This window comes from Silurus aristotelis (genome assembly GCF_946808225.1).
Source record: "Silurus aristotelis genome assembly, chromosome: 16".
NCBI classification, from domain to species: Eukaryota; Metazoa; Chordata; class Actinopteri; order Siluriformes; family Siluridae; genus Silurus; species Silurus aristotelis.
In genome coordinates, this window is record NC_139589.1 from 20,615,482 (window position 1) to 20,635,099 (window position 19,618).

The 19,618-nt window shown below is 35.4% G+C and overlaps 1 protein-coding gene across 7 annotated transcripts in view; it reads right to left on the reverse strand.

Annotated features, from left to right (window-relative positions):
- cacna1bb (calcium channel, voltage-dependent, N type, alpha 1B subunit, b) overlaps window positions 1-19,618 on the reverse strand; it is a 130,046-nt gene that overhangs the window by 14,087 nt on the left and 96,341 nt on the right. For 4 of the 7 annotated variants that reach the window (XM_083563926.1, XM_083563927.1, XM_083563929.1 and 1 more), the window contains 13 exons: window positions 16,346-16,442; window positions 14,598-14,758; window positions 14,279-14,416; window positions 12,964-13,165; window positions 12,190-12,354; window positions 10,831-10,941; window positions 9,211-9,294; window positions 6,039-6,158; window positions 5,264-5,329; window positions 2,750-2,841; window positions 2,479-2,629; window positions 2,112-2,239; window positions 119-215 (listed from right to left, as the gene is read on the reverse strand). In XM_083563926.1, the coding sequence (XP_083420052.1) occupies window positions 119-215; window positions 2,112-2,239; window positions 2,479-2,629; window positions 2,750-2,841; window positions 5,264-5,329; window positions 6,039-6,158; window positions 9,211-9,294; window positions 10,831-10,941; window positions 12,190-12,354; window positions 12,964-13,165; window positions 14,279-14,416; window positions 14,598-14,758; window positions 16,346-16,442 (1,612 nt within the window). Of the gene's footprint in view, window positions 1-118; window positions 216-1,707; window positions 1,805-2,111; window positions 2,240-2,478; window positions 2,630-2,749; window positions 2,842-5,263; window positions 5,330-6,038; window positions 6,159-9,210; window positions 9,295-10,830; window positions 10,942-12,189; window positions 12,355-12,963; window positions 13,166-14,278; window positions 14,417-14,597; window positions 14,759-16,345; window positions 16,443-19,618 lie in introns of all 7 variants that reach the window. The other 3 variants (XM_083563932.1, XM_083563930.1, XM_083563931.1) reach the window with 3 other exon arrangements.

Genomic DNA, 19,618 nt, shown 5'->3' on the forward strand with positions numbered 1-19,618 from the left:
CAAAAACAGCACCGAGACACCGACAGCACAGGAAGCCTGACAGCAACACTATTCACTGAGCGAAGAGCACGTACACAAAAGTTGAGAAAAAGTAAAGACAGGAAGAGGGCGGGTCTACCTTGTAGGCAACTCGTGACGGACATTTCTTTCCCAAACCTAGCGGAGGGGACATGTGACGTAGCATTTCGTACATATCGAGGTAGGATATGCGCCCACTTCACAGAGGTGGCAGCCACAGTTTAAAAGTCAAAGATCACACAAAAGGGAAGGATGGTGAGAAATAGAAATGGTAGAGAAATGAAAGAAAACAAAATACAAAACATAATCAGAGTGGAGAAACAGTCATTATAGAGTCATTATTATTGCTCGAGGGGGAAGAATGTGGCTGTGAGACACCATCTTTGCCCAAGAATGATCACAGATGAATTTGGGATGCAAAAATGGAAACTTGGCTCACGTAATAAGGGTGGAAAAAAGAGAACGGGGGTCAGATGGTGAACAGGGCAACAGCCTTGTCCTTTTCTTTCTGCATGACATGCTTTAAGAGTTGATTAACCAGGCAGATCAACAGGAACAAAGCTCACACTGTTATGATGAGTTCAATTTTTTTTTTATTCCATATAGTTCATTATCATCTTCATATATAATATATAATAATATATAATCTATCTATCTATCTATCTATCTATCTATCTATCTATCTATCTATCTATCTATCTATCTATCTATCTATCTATCTATCTATCTATCTAGCCATATTCATAGTGCATTATGAATTTTTAGCATGAATGCTTGCTATAATAAGATAGTTATAAAATTATTAACTGCAAAATACAATACAATTCTTGTATATAACCATCAAAGAAGACAATAATCTTGTAATATATCTTATAATCAGGTTAATAACGGAATTATTATTATATTATATACACAACAATTATTGTCATTGTGAAGGTAGAGTCGGATTCAATCTGCATTTCCCTATCCAGTAGGTAAATATATATAAAATGAAAACATAATTTAACAAATAATATATTTTTTTTAATCATGCAAATCTAATTAGAATCATATTCACATTTTGTGTATGCAATAAATGCTACAGTACATTAAATTTGTCAAATTAAATGAAAATTTATATATATATATATATATATATATATATATATATATATATATATATATATATTTTTTTTTTTTTTTTTTTTTTTTTTTTACATAAATCGTAAATGTGTTAATAAAATAATAAAAAAAAATTATATATTATACAATTTAATTTAATTGTATAAATGCATATATATATATATATATACATATATATATATATATATATATATATATATATATATATATATATATATATATATATATATATATATATACTGTATATGTGTTTTTATATTTGCATAATATGTATTGCTGAAGCGCAATTATAATTGAACATTTATGAATGTATAGTGATTATAAATACAGCCCTCAGAGAATTCGTATGTGCATTAAGCATATAAAGAATCATCATGAGACGCGTGACTCGGTATGCAGCGTGGCTTTGTTTCCTGTAGTTTCCATGGTTACCGGTATTTGGATTAGTGAAAAGAAGGGAGGGATGGTCGTGAATCATTCAATAGTATTAACCAGAGGATTTTTACGGGTGTTGATTAACACTACAGCACTGCCCTTTCGTAGGGGGAAGTGTGTAGGTTTGCAAACCTTGTAAGCCACCCTATTAGGGCAGTTCTTTCCTAAGCCAAGAGGGGGCGAAATGACACGTAACAAATTGTACATATCCATATAGCGTATCCTTCCGCTGCAAGAAACAGATGCGAGTTAAACCACAATGCATTTGATACAGAAGCTTTGTAGAATTAATGCATACAGAGTTTGAATAAAAACATTGCTGAGACTTTTTCTCCTATGTAAAGCCATGTGGGCTCAGTACAGCTGGATTAAGTGCTCAGTGCTGACAGAGAAAAGAATCTTTAAACTGTCTTGCGGAACGTCAGCTTTAGGTGCGTCAGCAATGACATATCCCTGCTGTTTTACTTTTAGTTTTACAGTTTTGACAGGGACACTAAAGTTTTCTTAACGACAGACTGTCTGTGAGTGACACGTACCAGGCGGCAGGGTCGTAATCCGCCCAGACTCGGATGAACTCATCCAGATGGTGAGGTCCGAGGATGGAAGCATCTCGTGTCAAGTACTCAAAGTTGTCCATGATGACAGCCACAAACAAATTCAGCATCTGAAATGGAGCAAAGAAGGACGAATAAAGGAGTGTCTATCAATAATTTGCAATGTGTTGACAATTTAAGTATTATGTTGTATCACTTGGTCTCATCAATGGGATACGCTTCAAAAAATAACGGTCTAAATAAAAGAAATAAATGCATGAATTAAGAAGACTAGAAACAACTTAATTTAATTGCGAGTGTAGTAAAAAGCCATAAGCGTTTTGTACAAAGGACAAAGTTTTGTACAAACCAGAAACGAGCAGAGGAAGATGAAGGAGACGAAATAGAAGTATGCGAAATCGCTGCCACACCCGTTGTCGTTCGAGCCTGAGAGCACGTCACATTTCCTGCCTCCCAAACATGACAGCATAATCTCCTGCCACGCCTCGCCCGTGGCGCTCCTGTTGAGACACAAAACACAAGCAGAACTCTAGGTATATTAATACACCTTCGACGAAATGGGGTCTAGAATATGGTACCGAATCACATTCTCGAATACAGAGTACAGAGGTTTTTTTTACCTGAAAAGTAGCATTAGTGCCTGAAAGAACGTCTGGAAGTTGTTGTGATGGTTGATCGCTGAGTCGTGATTCAACTCGATGTTTCCAAACACCTAACGCAAAGACAGGACTTGTTTATGACAGGACAGCCAGGATCTACATGCATCTCAATATGCTGGACAAGACTGAGGCTACACTGAAACAGCTGCAGGGGCTACATAAATAATTCACACAACCTGTAGGCCAAGACACATTCTCCAGTTTCTCATCTTAAAATATAGCTGAGACGTAGGATGTAGCTGAGACCACAGGAGATATGCACCGAAATAGCACGGCTACTACAGCTGTCGTGTTGATATTGTCAATATGTTGTTTCGTTGTTGTGATATGAGCTATATGTTCATTATTGACTTGTGCATATGTATATCAATAATTGAATTTGTTTTTGCATTTTTTATGTACATTGTAAGTTGATCTAAACACTGTTGCGTGTCAATTCATTTTCCATTGCGACAGCTCTGATATGTGTTAATGTGCTGCTACAGTATAGAGCTCTGACCTCAACCCTATTAAACACCTTAATGACTGCACCCCAGGCCTCCTCACTTCACCTACATCAATATCTGACTTTACTAACGCTCTTGTGCATGAATGATCACAAACCTCCACATCCACACTCCGAAATCTGGTCTAACATCTTCCTAGAAGAGTGGAGCTTATTATAAGTGCAAATGGGGACCATTTATAAAATTGGATGATCAAAAAGCACATACGAATCTTATGATCAGGTGTTTCACAATCCTTCCTGTCTGTAAAGTGTAGGTGGCTAGCTTACATCAAAAATTCAATATGTTTAATATGCTTGTGTAACTGCCACGGTTTACTGTTATTGCTTCCTGCTGTTGATGACTAGCACGTGCTTGTTAGCTTATTGTCTTGCACAATGAAAACCAAAATTACTAATAATTTTTTTATTTATTTATTTTTTTTTTTAGAAGATGTGAAGTCTTTTTAATAAAAAACACACCCATATTCAAAATAATTCCAGGACAGCATTCAATTGATATACTATAAAGTTAAATGAAAGTAAATAGCACAATGTAGGTGCTGTTAAAATAAATTTCATTCAACGCCTTCCTGAAAGAGTCGCAGCTTTTAATAAACACTAACCAATCTAACAGTATTACATGCAAACGTACAAAGAATTTGGCTGCACGGGAGACCTGCTCAGGTTGAAAAGCAGAGCGAACGTTTTATAGATGAATTATAATTAAGTAAATGGGGTTCAGTCCTCAGCATACGGGTGATTATACATCCCACTGATTACGCAGCTCTTCTCATTGCATATGATGCAATTAAGCATTGATATACGACCGCATCCTAACTGACTGAATGGCAGGCAGCCTAGTTTCAAACACAATGCAGGAGATTGCCTGTGCCCTGCTAAACGAGCAATCAAACTTAAAGCATGGGGCTATCAATTAGATTGAGGAGACTGTGCCCCTGCTGGAGTAGCTTTGCTACCAAGATGCGTTCGCTTACACAAAGTCGAATATTTCCTGATATCTTCATCTGAGAAGTATATTGTCAATATAATAAGCTGTTTACTTGCTCTTTATTCCCAAATGTTCACACCTCACGCATAGCTTTGTCTTGTGTGTAAGCCTTTAGTCCTGTTTCTCAGAATACGGGTGTTTATACAGTTCAGTGATTACACTGCTTCTCTCTATCCTGAAATGCAATGAGCATTGATTTACAATTCCTGCCTAATCGACTGAACAGCAGGCTTCCAGAAAGCAATAAGCAAGATGTTCTTAATTTCATTCAGTCTGAAATGAAGTACAGCCAATGGAGGTAGTAACATCCTCATTATTTCATTAATTGGCTCCATTGAAATTATTATCCAGACGATATTATTTTAGTACAGAAGAACACACTTTAAAAATGGAGGTATTAAAAAAAAGGCTATTTACAGCCAAATAAAGACAAGTGCTTTTTATTTCTATTCAATATATTAATGTATCCAGTTAAACAAAACCTGATACAGGCTAGTTAAACTGGTGAAACTTCATACTGTATGCCTTGTAAGCTCTACTTGATACAGTATTATGGAAACATTGAAGCTGTAGCTGGATTCACTGCCCGGTAATAATGAGTAATGGCTTATTTTTCAGTAACTTATAAAGCAAATTGTTCAATTACTACAGTTAATGTGTAGCCAAATACAATCAATATCAGTGGATTTAATGGGTTACAAAGCAAAAAAAAAAAGGAAAACCTGTGATTTACAGTGGAAAATACTGGATTTTACAGGGAACATGAATTTGAAGTTAATGAATAAATAAATTGTATGAATTATGATGAGGTTCCTGTTTTGATATTTTCTTGCTTTGCAGCCAGCAACCCTTTTTTTGTGACATCCTATGGCTTGTGTTACTGCTAATGCTTATCCTGGTAAAATACTTTCAAATAATAACCACTACATCAAGTGCCTTTATACAGTATGTAATCAACAAATGCTGGAGTAGCACTCACCTGCATCCCAATGATGGCGTAGATAAAGAAGAGCATGGCAATGAGCAGACACACGTAGGGAAGTGCCTACAAGACAATAAATAGATTTTTTTTAAATCTAAAATTTAATTAAGGCTAGCCTTAGGTGTATACCGTATATATACTGTGCATAAAGCAAAGTGAGCTGAGCTATCCTTATACTTGGAAAAGAAAATAATTACACTGTCTGCATCTCTTTTAACTCTAAATACCCACACACATATATATATATATATATATATATATATATATATATATATATATATATATATATATATATATATATATATATATATATATATATATAATAAACATCTTCAGTCCAAACTGAATTATATAAAAAATCCTCCTTCTTGTGTATTTGTATTTGGTAAATCCTAATGAGATATGATTAAAAACACATTTTATCTTATTATATCTCATTCAGTTCCTCAACATGGCAGAATTAAAAAATAGAATAAAATAATGATAATTATCATTTAAAAAAACTATAACTTACATTAGAACATGAAATATCATGAATAATTAAAAGGTCCAGCTCATGTTTATAATTTTTAAACAAATAATATTAAATCATTCCATAGCACTCTTACTACAGTGATAAAAATGTCTATAGAACTTCAAAATGATAGCAAAAGAAAATGAAATACCATTGATGTAACTGATTTAGCTTGCTAAGAGCATATATTTTAGCTAGCTCCTTTTGCCCTATTTGCATTTCAGGCATCTGATAAATACTGATATTAAAGGTCCAAACCTTAAAAGACTGGACAAAGGTCCAGAGCAGGATCCGGATGGTGTAGCCTTGCCGAAGGAGCTTGATGAGTCGAGCAGCACGAAACAGCCTCAAAAAGCTAAGATTGATCAGCTTGTTCTGCTGAGAAAGTGACAATCCACACAGAACATATTAGCCTGTATTTTAGTTCTACTGGTCACTCAGTGCCTTTTAATCTATTTATGCATTTCAGCAAGCATTTCCAAAATCGAAATCAGAAGATTTCGATTTTATTTCTAGAGGAGAAATTATTCCTCCGTCATGCACTTCAGTAACACTGCGTGAAAACATGACGGATCTTAAAGATAAAGAGCTGAAATCATGCACATTTAATTATGAGTAGTGGCTAATATTGGATTGGTTTCAAAGAACAAGAAACCAACATTCCAACCAAAAGTTCATTCCCACAAATGTGCAGTAAGACTTAAGAATGTAGTGATGGATGTTCAGGAAAATGTTGCTAAAAAAACAATAAGTATGTTCAACCGAAAGAAATAGGAAATCAAGTGATTACCAAATAGACATACTTTTGACAATATAGAATATTTGGTGATTGTTTTTTTCCATGCAGTAAACCTGATTCCCAAAATCTCAGTCTTCAAATCACTTTTTATGAATGTTCTGAAAATGATATACTTGAGGATTTCCAGCACTTTTTAGTCATTTCCATACATGCGTGGCCTCGTATGCTTGACTGACATGCCTCTTTACAAGACACCCACTATGCTTGTCACATGCATGCATGGAGAACCTGAAATGTTCAAAACCCTCATACAAACATAACAAATAATACAATGCTGAGCTTTTCTCAACTTTGGCATAAGGCTTGGTTAAGTTGCACACTTGTGCACTGAGGCTTTAATTATCAAAGTGCACACATTGGTATTCCAACCTTATACTAAACCAGACTAAAACCCCTGCAAAAAAAGAAGAGTGTCGCAGTAATGTGCAAGTCTGACCTCTGACTTAAACACATGTCTCTTCTGCAATATTAGTATGAGCGATCAGTCCAGCGCCACTTTCTGATAGCTTAATGCAAGCACAATATGTCAAACTGCTATACAAGGCTATAATTAAATAACTACACATGAAAATTATTAATAAATATAAACCATTGTAAAGCTCCAATCTTTTCCTGCATGACTTAATGTAATGCCCAGAAACCTGGCTTAATCATGTGCAAAACCTGATTCTGATTCTGACATATACACAACTTTCCATAAATATCAAACTATTAAGTAGTAAACTCTGAATATGACCCTAGGTCTTATAGAATCAAACTCGGTGTGAAAAAAACTTATATATGCTTCAGCAAAGACAAGAACTAGCAAAATCGAGGATTTAGGAGAAATCGGTAAGTGGACATTATGAAGGCCATTACTAAATATTAATATTTTGCATGTTCACATGGTGTATCCACAAGACCAACATTAACTTTTTAGAATTTTTTTTTAAGTTGTAATAAAATTAATTCATTCGCTGCTTTACCACGGGTTTGAATCCCGCGCCCTCAGTTTATCACGGAATAGCATTTGCCACATAATTCATTTGTTTGGCTGATTCTCCTGGTCTCTCGCGGATAGCATGATAGTCCAAAAAACGTACAGGGGATTGTTTTTATGGAGTGTTATGTTAAAATAATGACATTTATTGATAAAAATATAATTATTAATTATAAAATGAAGTAATATGTTAATACAGTACAGTACTCTATACATTAAATTGCATTTTTGGGGTTTATCCGTTTATCACGGTTTTTCGTTTATCGTTGACGATTTTGGAACGTAACCACAGCAATAAACTGGGGATTACTGTATTCATTTTTTGTAGTTAATTTTAGTTTTATTACAGTTTCTTATTTTATTATTTATGCATCTACTGATCAGTTAATCATGCACATGGCTAAACAATATCCCAAAACCACAATTCCAACACAAGTGAAGTTAGTCAGATTTACCTATCAAGCCCTAATATAAGATTACAGTACACCATATATAAGATTGTTTATCATACACCTATACATTTTAACTAATTTTTTGATTGATTTAAATACATATTCTATTGACAGAATTAAGAACAAGAACAAGCATATTGAGGAGTTATTTACACTGTCTAGAAATAGTTTTAATTAACCTCTGTTAAATTGATTTACTGTACTCATAGTGAGGAAACGTAAATATCATTGATATTTTAACTAAGGTGCCTATTTTTTGGCAATGTTACTATTTTCTCCTAAAATCAATCAGACAAATATGCAATTATCCATATATACGGGCAGGACAGATGGACAAAAGCAGAGCAGGACAAATAAAGCCGCTTACCGTCTATGAAGTCCATTTGGGAGAGAAGGGGACAGGTGCCAACAGAGATTTAGCATGGAAACAAAGTGACAGTGAAATCATTAGGAGGGGCGAGAGTCTACTCTGACACACTGAGACGCGACTGTCAACATTCATTGGGGAAATGCGTGCACTGCAACGCTTCATCCGTCGAATTTCGTCTTCTGCATTTGCTGCATTTGAATGGGAACGTGAGTAAGATGGTACTTGAAATAGGACTTACGCTGCTGGCCATTTGTTAAACGTAAGTCTGATTAATTAGATTTGTTATGATTTGCACCGAAGGGTACGTTTGCTCCAAAAACCCAAATCTTACCATTGCATCAGTGTATAATCTCTCCTAAATACTGTAGACTATAGTACCATAAAGCTGCTGCTGTAATCATAATAGCACTCATGTTCTCAGTCTAGAATTCTAGTATCAAATATACTACTGTTTATCTCTACTCTATTTCATGATTTATTGATTTATACTTATTTAGAGGATGGGTTTCTTCCTCATTTCATTTCAGCAAGCTTTTCCTTTCCGAGGTTCATGCTGGCAAGGAAATCCACATGTTTAAAACTGCTTTGTGTTTAATCAATTTTAGCTCTTGGGTGACGTTCGACGTTGTCTTGATCGTGTTCTTCCATCTTGATTTCTCAAACTTGTTGTACTTATTTTTGCACAAAGAAAAAGAGAAAGTTGCAGACACACAAACGCACACACACAGACAAAACATTGAAAACCCAAACATAAACACACCCTTAACTATCCTGTCAACAATCCTGTACTCCATAAAAAAACCTGTGCATGAACCTTCTCCACTGCCTACCTTAATTTCAGTGACCAGGATGTCTGTGATACTGCCCAGTACTGTTACGAAGTCGAATATGTTCCAGGCTTCCCTCAGATAGTTCTAGAAACCATTCAGATCAGAAAGAAATGGGGAACAAATAGACTTTGTTACTATAATATAAATTTAGAATCAATAGAAATCAAGCCCAGAAAATATATTTCAAGAATTATATTTCAAAAATTATATTTCAAAATAGAGGTCAAACCACAGGAACACACATACAGCGTAACCTTTTGTACATTGGATCATCTATGATGTAATGATTGTTCAGGAGATGCAGTCAAGTCTGCATGTCTCTTCTGAATGCCACAGTGATTTGTCGAATTGTGGCTGCCGAGCTCTTTAAAACAACAGCAGCGAGGCCACGCCATCTGGCGCCAGCTCCAAACAGGTGGAGGTAAAAGCATCATGTAAGGAGGGGGGTTGGAGCCATTTAACAAATGAGGCTACTAGATGGAAATGGAGCTTGAGACAGGCCATGCTGCTGCAGGCACTGAAAGTGCAGATTTATGTGTCACTATTAGGACTATTAGTGCCTATGCGTATCCATCATTATCGTACGGTTCACACGCTTTCAACGATATTCCTTTTTCTTCTTCTTCTTCTTCTAATTCTTCTTCTAATTAAACAACATCCAAGACTAGGTTCAAATTTGATGACCAGATTAATCTGTATTTATGCATAGAATTTAATTTGATTTTACAGTATGGCTTTCACCCATAATATTAAATAAAATACTGTCATCATTGAGGTGATACAACATAAGTTTGGTAGCTTTCAGATCCCAGCAGCAATAAGAAAGAAATGTAAGAGTAACAAAAAGAATAAATAAAAGTTAATAGCACTAAAATTTAATAATATGAAATAAGTGTGTACAAACATGTGATAATATGTACAATATAAAATAGTTTAAAATATGTACAAAATAGCCCTTGATCCAGCACATCCTATTATTTGCATGTTATATCATCTTTCTTATATTATTTTTTGACAGTTAAAGTTGCTACAGGATACTAAATAAAATTATACGAAATCACAAAATTTCATCAAACATTTCATTCATTATTTTTAGTTAGAATACAAAAAAAATTATAACGCTTGCTCATTATTCTGAATGCTCTCTTGTAAAGAGACCTTGACTACAGTTTACAGCATTTACAACTACACTTATAGCTCATATGGTCATTTATCTATTAAAAAATACTTGAGATTCTTTTTCTTGTAGACTTTAAATATATGTGATATTATAGTATTTACAAGCATATTATCTGAATATTGTTAATATACTTTGCAATTAATATGATTCATTAATAGTGTCATTTATGCATAAAACACTGGCCTCAGATAGTATTTTGTATATTTATTTGTTTAGCATTTTACTCTGTAGTCTGAACACTGATTTTCTGTATCTAGGGTTAAACCAGTGTAATTTAAATCCATTTGCAGCCCCTCATGTCAAAAGCAGTTCCAATACATGAGGTTATTTTTGGCCTACTGATCAATAAAGCTGTTAATAAATAAACAGGTTTATTAATAAAATTAATAAACCTGACCAAAATCCACTCATTGTGCTTGGTGTTCTCGTTTGTTTCTTACCACAAGACCAAAAGCGATAATCTTCAGGACACATTCCAGGGTAAAGATTGCAGTGAAAATGATGTTCAACCACTTCAGCATGTCCTCATAAGGGTTCGAAGCACTACTGAACTGAAATCGACAAAGCATTAACAGCAGCCATTTTATACATAAGGGCTGGTTATACATAAAATGGGATTTTTTTTGGGGGGGGGGAACTAAAATTGTATATATTATAGAATGCTATTAAATCAGGTAGTAATTAAATGTGATAAATTCCTAGCATAAAATATACCATGAATATATGAGTGTCTTTTTCTGTGTATTAGCAAGACATTAATTCATTTTAGGAAATCTGTTAAAATACATAGACTTTTTGCAAATGTTTAATTGCCCCAGCATATACATAATAAAAAATAATCAAAGTAATTAAGCATTTTTATCAACAAAACAACTAACAAACATCAGTACAAATATGCCAGCTTTTAGCTGAACTGCCCTGCACTTACAGTATATGTTTTAAAAGTCAAAATAGTTTCCCTTTTTAGCTTCTTGCTGTGTCTCGACTGATTCTAGCGTTACTATGAATTCCAAAAAAAAGCGCATTGCTGCCCTTTTAACTGAGAAATTAATGCAAAGTGACTGCTCTCAAGTTACTTTAATGTAGCTTAATAATGCCTGTAATCAAACCTTTTCCTAGCTGGCACTGCAAAATGGATTTATATGAATATATGTATACTTAATTTTTCTGTTGGTTAATGCATATGCATTAATTTGAAACGTTTTGGCACAGAACATTTCTGTTGAATGCATGAATGCATAAATAAATAAGTCAAAAAACCCTCTTAGATCAATACTTCTCAATTTTCCTTTTCCATTTTTCAAACTGACAGTCGAGTGGACAAAAACTGCACTCTACTATTCTGTGCTTTCAATAATTAGTGAACGGGCTTATCAATGTGGCTTGATTGTTAGAAAAAAAACTAATTTGGCCCAAGGGGTTGGGTTTGTGAGTGAACAAAATATAGACCACTATTAATATTTGACCAGGAAGTGTTAAATTATTGTTATTATTAAAGCTTCTACATACAGTCGGTCGAGATACAATGAACTTATTTATTCAAAACCATATTGGTAGAAGCTTTATTTCTAAATTAATACTTGAAGTTTGTACCTTCCTATATTTTATTAAAAGATGCAAAAAATACACTGTACTGCACTATCAATAATTAAATGAGCTAAATAATTAAATGAGTTTGGCACATGGCTTAGTTAGCAGCAAAAAAAAGCATTACGGTGAAAGGGTGAAAGATCTGAAAATGTGAAAGATGTGAAAATAAGGAAAGTGAATACAAATTTAAGATAAGAATATTGGCTTACCTTCATCATAAGAACCACAGTATTGATCGCAATCATAGTCAGAATGGAATATTCAAATGGTGTTGAAACCACAAACTTCCACATCTTGTACTGGAAGGAGTGCTTATCCTGGGGCATATAGCGTGTCAGGGGCTTGGCATTAATGGCAAAGTCGATGCACGCCCGCTGTAGTTAAGAAAACAAAACCGATTTGAATCTACTTATCACAAAGCCTTAAAGGTACTTGAGTAAGCCTTCTCGTTAAGGGCAGCTGCAGGACTGTGCCAGGATTCAGCATCGGTCCTGACATCGGCCCTTGATCTAACACTGTTTAATTATCAGAGAAGCAGCTCGATGTCCCTAGAGCTCTTGGAATCAAAACTAATCAAAGTGTGAAAGACAGAAAGCAAACATCAAACTAGCGTCTGCACCCAGCAGAGAAACCTCTTAGAGCATGTTTAAACAGCTAATACCACTGGCTAATGGTTTTCTTGATAATAAGCCAATTCCCCCAGAGCTGAAAAAAAAAAACCTTTACTAAGGATGCAAAAATGAAAAGATAATACCAACAATAAAAAGAAAAATAGTCTGTGCAAATCTGTATTCAGATATAATGGATATTGTTGGACAGGTGTGTTGCCCCTGCTTTTACTTAGGACTGAAATTTGCTACAGGGTTTATCACGTTGCAGATTTATCACAGCAACGTGAGCACAGCAGAAAAGAGCTGTCACCACAATCACATACGGAGACTGCCAGACTACCAGCTACCAGTGTGTTGGACTGTGCTTTGTACCTCATTCTTCTCCAAGCTGCATTCAGACATGGCCTTGTCCCCTTGCTCCTGGAACGTGATGATGATCAAGGCTACAAAAATATTGACAAAGAAAAAAGGGAAGACCACAAAATAGACCACATAGAAGATAGACGTCTCCATGCGATAGCCTGGGCTCGGCCCTTGGTCCTCATAAGTGGCATCTACAGAATGCTTCAGCACCCTGCACACACAAAAAACAACGGTGGGTAAAAAACAAAAGGCTTGGAACCAAAAAGTTCTGTGGCCAATGCAATTCCATGATAAATCGTGGGTTACAAGCCTTAACTTAATTTTACAAACTATTAAAGCAAATTTTTTTAAAAGCAAACTTGAATCCGTGTTTTTGTTTTATAGAAACTTAAAATTTTTACAATTGTTCATTAACACTACTAAGCAGTTCAGGATAAGGGCCTTGCATAAGGGCCCAGCAGTATCTTAACCACTGAACTACCGCTTCCCACGTCTCCTAACATAAAGCCATATTGATTGCACAAATTTTAACTCATGTATACAGTATACCACACACACACTAAACAAGGCACTATGTAAGCTGTTACTCTTAGTGTAATAACACAATTGAATGAGTAGACAAAGCTGACATTATTGAAAAAACAGAATTATGCATTCAAAAGCGATATGGTATAAAATAATCCAGATGTTAATACAATGTTTTTGGCTGCAAGAAAACAAGCAAGTTAATACTCTAGCCCATTTAAATGCCAGACTCAGATTTTCAAATTGCATAAACATCTGTCTTAACAAGTGCAGATGGATTAAATCGCCTAAGGGATTATCTAGGTTTTTTCTGATTGGTGGTATAATTTCTTTCAATATTTCAAACATGAAATGCTTTTAAAGCGGATTTAAAGTGAGTGAATTTTTTTTTAAAGAGGGACAAACCTAGTACTAAGAAAATAATTATGAAGAATGAAGAAAATAATTCTCACTATTAATAAGGCTCAGCTGATAAGAACAATTGTAATGAAAAGTGCATTCAAAATGAGAAAATTGGAAAATAATAAAACATCTAAGTAGTCCCAGTGTTTTGGACCTGACTATACATACTACATATAGTTCATCAACTATTCTCACAATTACTGTATGCCTCTACATAGCGAATCCCCCAGTGTCTGTGGAGCACAGCATAGATTTCTGAGATATGATTTGTATTTTGATTAATAAAACACTGTATGGGCTTGTGTAAATGTAAGTAGGTACAATAAAAACAACACTACGACAAGTTTGTCAAATCCACAAAGTTGACCTTCAAAGCCTAGAACACTGATGTACTCACATTGGCCAGCCCTCTCCTGTTGAAACGGTGAAGAGTGTGAGGAAAGCCCACAGCACGTTGTCATAGTGAAACTCGTACTTTTTCCATAGGCGTGGTTTGGCATCCACTTCACCTCCATCGTAATCCAGAAACTGACCCCTGATGTACAGAGTAGAAAAGGTCTTATGGAAAGCAATGGATTTTTGTTCTGGCAAGAAGGATGTGTGTGAGCTGTGAAAAGTTTTTCATTTACATTTTGAAAAGAAAAAAAAGAGATCACTGCATTAAAGCAGAAAAAGAGCAGCTACAAATGTGTGTGTGTGTGTGTGTGCCTCTACACCTGCAGTCCTTCTCAAGAGCTTTGGATTCGTCTGTGCAGTAGAAGAACCTTCCCTTGAAGAGCTGCACAGCGATCACCGCAAAGATGAACATAAAGAGGATGTAGACAATGAGGATGTTGAGCACGTTCTTTAGAGAGTTCACCACACAGTCAAAGACCGCCTGAAGAAGTGTACACACGTGCACACACACACACACACACACACACACACACACACACACACACACACACACACACACACGCAGAGAAAGCAAAACGTAGTGTTCTTATAACACAAAATGCAATGTTTTATCATTCTGTGCTTGTGTGAAAAATGGTTATCTGTAACATACACATCAATCTTCACATTAGCATGCACAGTAAATAGGAGGGTTTTATTCAATTAAATCTAAACATTTAATGTATAATTATGGTTGAAATTTTGGATGTTATATACGACAGTCTGTTTCTTTCAATGTACTCGATTAATGTGGTTAAATACATTTAAAACAGTCCACAAATACTCAACTCAGGAATAATAACTGTATGACCAGAAATTGTTTAAAATAAACAGTAAAAAAGTTATTAATGATTTATTGCGGCCCAGTACAACATAATCCATTGGCATGTATCAGTCTGCAGCCTGGTGTTTGGAGACCCATGTTATATAGTTATATAGTACTACTGTATTATAATTTACAGAAGAACTACTATAGTCTATATTAAGTGGAGACTAATCAATGTTTTTACCACTAAAACATCAAACATCAAAACATGGTGTGGTGCAAGTCTTATTTAAATTTTTGAATTTTTTGCAGGTAACTGGTTTCTAATTATTAAAAGATAATGCCTTTCATCCATCCAAACAAATACCTCTGAACTGTTTGTACCTATAATATTGTGTGTCGAACATTTCTGGAAGGACATTCACCAACACCACTATACATTTTTTACCTGTAATTGTCTTAAGTTTGTGAAATAGAGCCTCCATTGCACAATATTATCATGAACAATTTGAATTATCCTTGTTCCTCATGAGACTTCACACCTCTGAATTATAACAATGAAAGATTCCATTTGAAGAGTACTGATTAGCTTTATGACAAGTTGAAGAAGAGTGTAGTATGGATTATATATGAAAGTCAGTAGGAGTAAGACATGTGTGAATGAGAAGAAGGGGAGTGGATTGGTGCAGTTGCAGGGAGAAGAGGAGGTGAAGGTGGAGGAGCTTACATACCTGGGGTCAACAGTGCAAAGTAATGGAAAGTATGTTAGAGAAGTGAAGAAAAGAGTGCAGGCAGGGTGGAGTGGGTGGAGAAGAGTGATAGCAGGAGTGACTTGTGATAGAAGAGTATCTGCAAAAGTGAAAGGGAAAGTTTATAGGACTGTGATGAGACCTGCGATGTTGTATGGTTTAGAGACAGTGGCATTGAGTAAAAGACAGGAGGTGGAGCTGGAGGTAGCAGAGCTGGAGATGTTGAGGTTTTCGTTGGGAGTGACGACGATGGACAGGATTAGAAATGAGTTTATTAGAGGGCCTGCGCATTTAGGGCGTTTTGGGAACAAAGTGAGAGAGACACAGTTGAGATGGTTTGGACATGTGCAGAGGAGGGACATAGGGTATTTCGATAGGAGAATGCTGTTGGTTTGAAAGATGCAGATGTGGAGGACAGGGGGGTATGGAGACGGATGATCGGCTGTAGCGACCCCTAAGGGGAGCAGCCAAAAGAAGAAGAAGAAGAAGTATTGATTATATACTCATACACTACCTTGAGCTTAGGTAGCCGTTTGATAGTCTTTAGGGGCCGAAGCACTCGAAGGACCCTGAGGGACTTGATGGTGTTAATGTCCTTGCCTTTGGTCCCTCTGTGTTACAAAATCAATAAGTTAGTGCACATAGAGCATATACATCGTAGCCTAAAGAGACAGAGGCTTGCATTCTCCTACACAACACACAGACACGCATACATACACACTTTGGTTAGTAAATGTATGCACATTAATTAGGAATAATCCCCATGAAACCAAAGTAAAAAAAAAAATCAATAGATTATTGACCAAAAACATTTTGAAAAGTGGTCCTTTTGTTAAAGCTAATTAATTCACCCAAGCATCCAAGAGGTTTATATCAAAGATGAGAGACAGAAAAAAAAGATGAATTACAAAGCATAATTTTGAAAAATCTCAGAGGATGAAAAACAGAAGAAAAAATAACTCGTTATTAAAAAAAAAAGTTGTGAGAGGAAGGTCCTAGAATTGCATCTTAACATATCTTAACATGTAAAAATCTTTTACAAAAATAACTTTTAAATTAAAAAGAATATAAAAGAAATAAAAAGTTGTAACTATTCCAATGTTTAAAAAAAAGACAGTAGAGAATAAAGATAAAGAAATAAGATAAAGGTAGGAAATTTAAAAATGTGGGAAAGGTTGTGAAAGAATAAGTACAAGCAGGGTGGTCTGATTTAAACCCTATTAGACTGATGTATTTTTAAAGAATGTTTGCGATTTTAAGTGTTTGTTTTTTTGTCCAATTTAGTTATTTTGGATTATTTATTACTATTATAAAATGTACATACAGATGTCTAGCTATCTGCTGCATTACTCTAGTGTTCTTCTAAATACACACCAGATTAGTGAATTGATGAAAGAAAAATAAAACTGATTCAGTGTGTATTTTTAAACTGTCTGTAGGTATTCTAATGATCATGCAAAGCACAAATGCATATAAAAAAATGAGTCTAATAGGGTTATACATGCACATGAACACCTGCTGCCTAATGATAACCTTCATTTTTTTTGTGCATTACTACCATAATATAAGAATTCACAATGAACAAAAAGTCACACAAAGCCAACTGCAATATTCCCTGTCCTCTGGTAAACTTCCGGGCTTGTTGCACTTTTTGCTAGTTTAACAGGTGTAGCATGGCTCAGTGTTGTGAATGATCGTTTGTACTCTCCAATGAGGCGTTACATTCGGGGAAACACACTGATCAATCCTGTACACTCCTGCGTGTCAAAGATCAGCTCCTATTCTCCCATTGCCTCCAGTGGTTTCACCCATCGCATTTGTGAAACATTCATTCTGATTAATCCAAATCTGTTGATTCATCTTCTACAATAGCAGAGAGCTCCAAGACACCAAAAATGTTTATAATGGAGTCTCTAAAGTCAGCTCTAGTGAAAACTTATATTTTCTCGTGTGTTTTTATTGTAAAGAAACTGGTTTCTTGGAATATGACAAGATATACAACATTTAACGTAACTATAAATAGGTAAAAAGTATCATAATGTGTTACTTCATTGATATAAAAAAATGCTGCCGGTGGCAATTTCCTGTGTTATAACAAATAACAAATCAAAACATGGTGGGAACAAATGCTTTCCATCATGCAAGCTATAATAGCATATTTTGTTCCTTACAACAGAGTACAGGTAGTCCCTGACTTACGATGGAGATCTGTTCCGATGGCCCAATTGTAACTTGAAAATATCGTAAGTCGAGACATGGCCTAGCCTACCCAGGAGTCTTTAAGAATTGTGATCAGTAAGGGATAGCATACTGTAATTTGTTGTTAATTTAACACATTACAGTACACAATTTAGCAAATCAGCAATTCACACTAATACTGTATAAATTTGACAGTATAAATGTATGTTCCAGCAGTGACGATGGTGGGAAAGAAAGGAGAGTGACAAGAGCTGAAACACCAAAGGAGAATAAAAAGGAGAGAGGTTGGGCTTTGAAACACCAAAAACACAAAAAAATATGTGCTCTAAAACCAAGACAACTGGCCCCTGGCGAAAGTAAGGCATCTCACAAGGTATTGTCCCCATCATATTGTACCGTATACTATAGGCGCTGCTATGGTTGCCTGCCGGTAGTCATCGGGATAAAAAAAACGCAAGTTGAACCATAGTGACTTGGGGACTACCTGTAACTGGAAGGCTCACTTTTCCGCCTTGAGTCATAACAATACATCACTGATAACTTGAATATGAGTGATTATTCACACTTGTTTTTTATTATAAAAAAAAAAACAATGGTTCCTATGGTAAGGACACTCAGACTTTAATATTAAAAGAAGGGATGTGTTTCCTCTGTAGGCAATGGCAGTAATAGTATCATAGCACTGCTTGTACTGCATGGCATGTATATGGAGTCTTAAAGGGACCAGAAGGAAATTAAAGGGTTTCGTTGCTGATTACGTGCGAATGGGAGCAGTGCTGGGAGACAAAGGTCACAGGGTTAAAGGGTAACTATAGAGATTAAGACTGCCCCCACCTGGTCACGCTTTGTTGTGATCTGATAAGGAAAGCAAATGATACGAAAAAAAAAAATAAAAAATGTGCACATATACAAAAGAGTACAGAGAACAAAACACAGAAATGCACAGACGTAAGCAGCTTCACAGATAAAGTTTAAAGCATTAGAAGCAGACACAACTGCAGAAAGGAAACACAGAAAAACACTACAACAACGGTAGTTAACGGGAAAAATTATAATGTTACATAAAGCATTAAATACAACAAGACATTTATTAAATTAATGAAATGCACAGTGGAGTAAGAGTTATTTGATTTCGACGTGAAAAAGCCGGTCACATGGTTGCAGTAACGGAGAAAAGCAATAAACATACACGAAAAGCGACACGCATACACATGCTCATTCCTGAGAAATCTCCTTGCATTTGACCTTTCCAGAAGAAATAATAATAATATTACAGAGCCACTAAAAGGGCAATGTGCAATTTTTCTAGGCAGAAACCTGATGCACAGGACCTATCAAGTATTCACAAGGTACTATCTAGATATCATTAAGGACTGTAACATTTTCAGCTTTTCCTCCTCTAGATGTTCTAGTACATCCTCTTAGTCTACTGTATGGAACAAGATACAATTAGGTAGTTTTGCTTAAGAATTTACCTTTAAAAACAGTCAGCCAGTGCTTTAGCCACTCAGCATTTTCATTTATGGCATTTGGCAGATCCTCTTATTTCATTTACACAACTGAGCAGTTAAGGGTTAAGAGCCTTGAG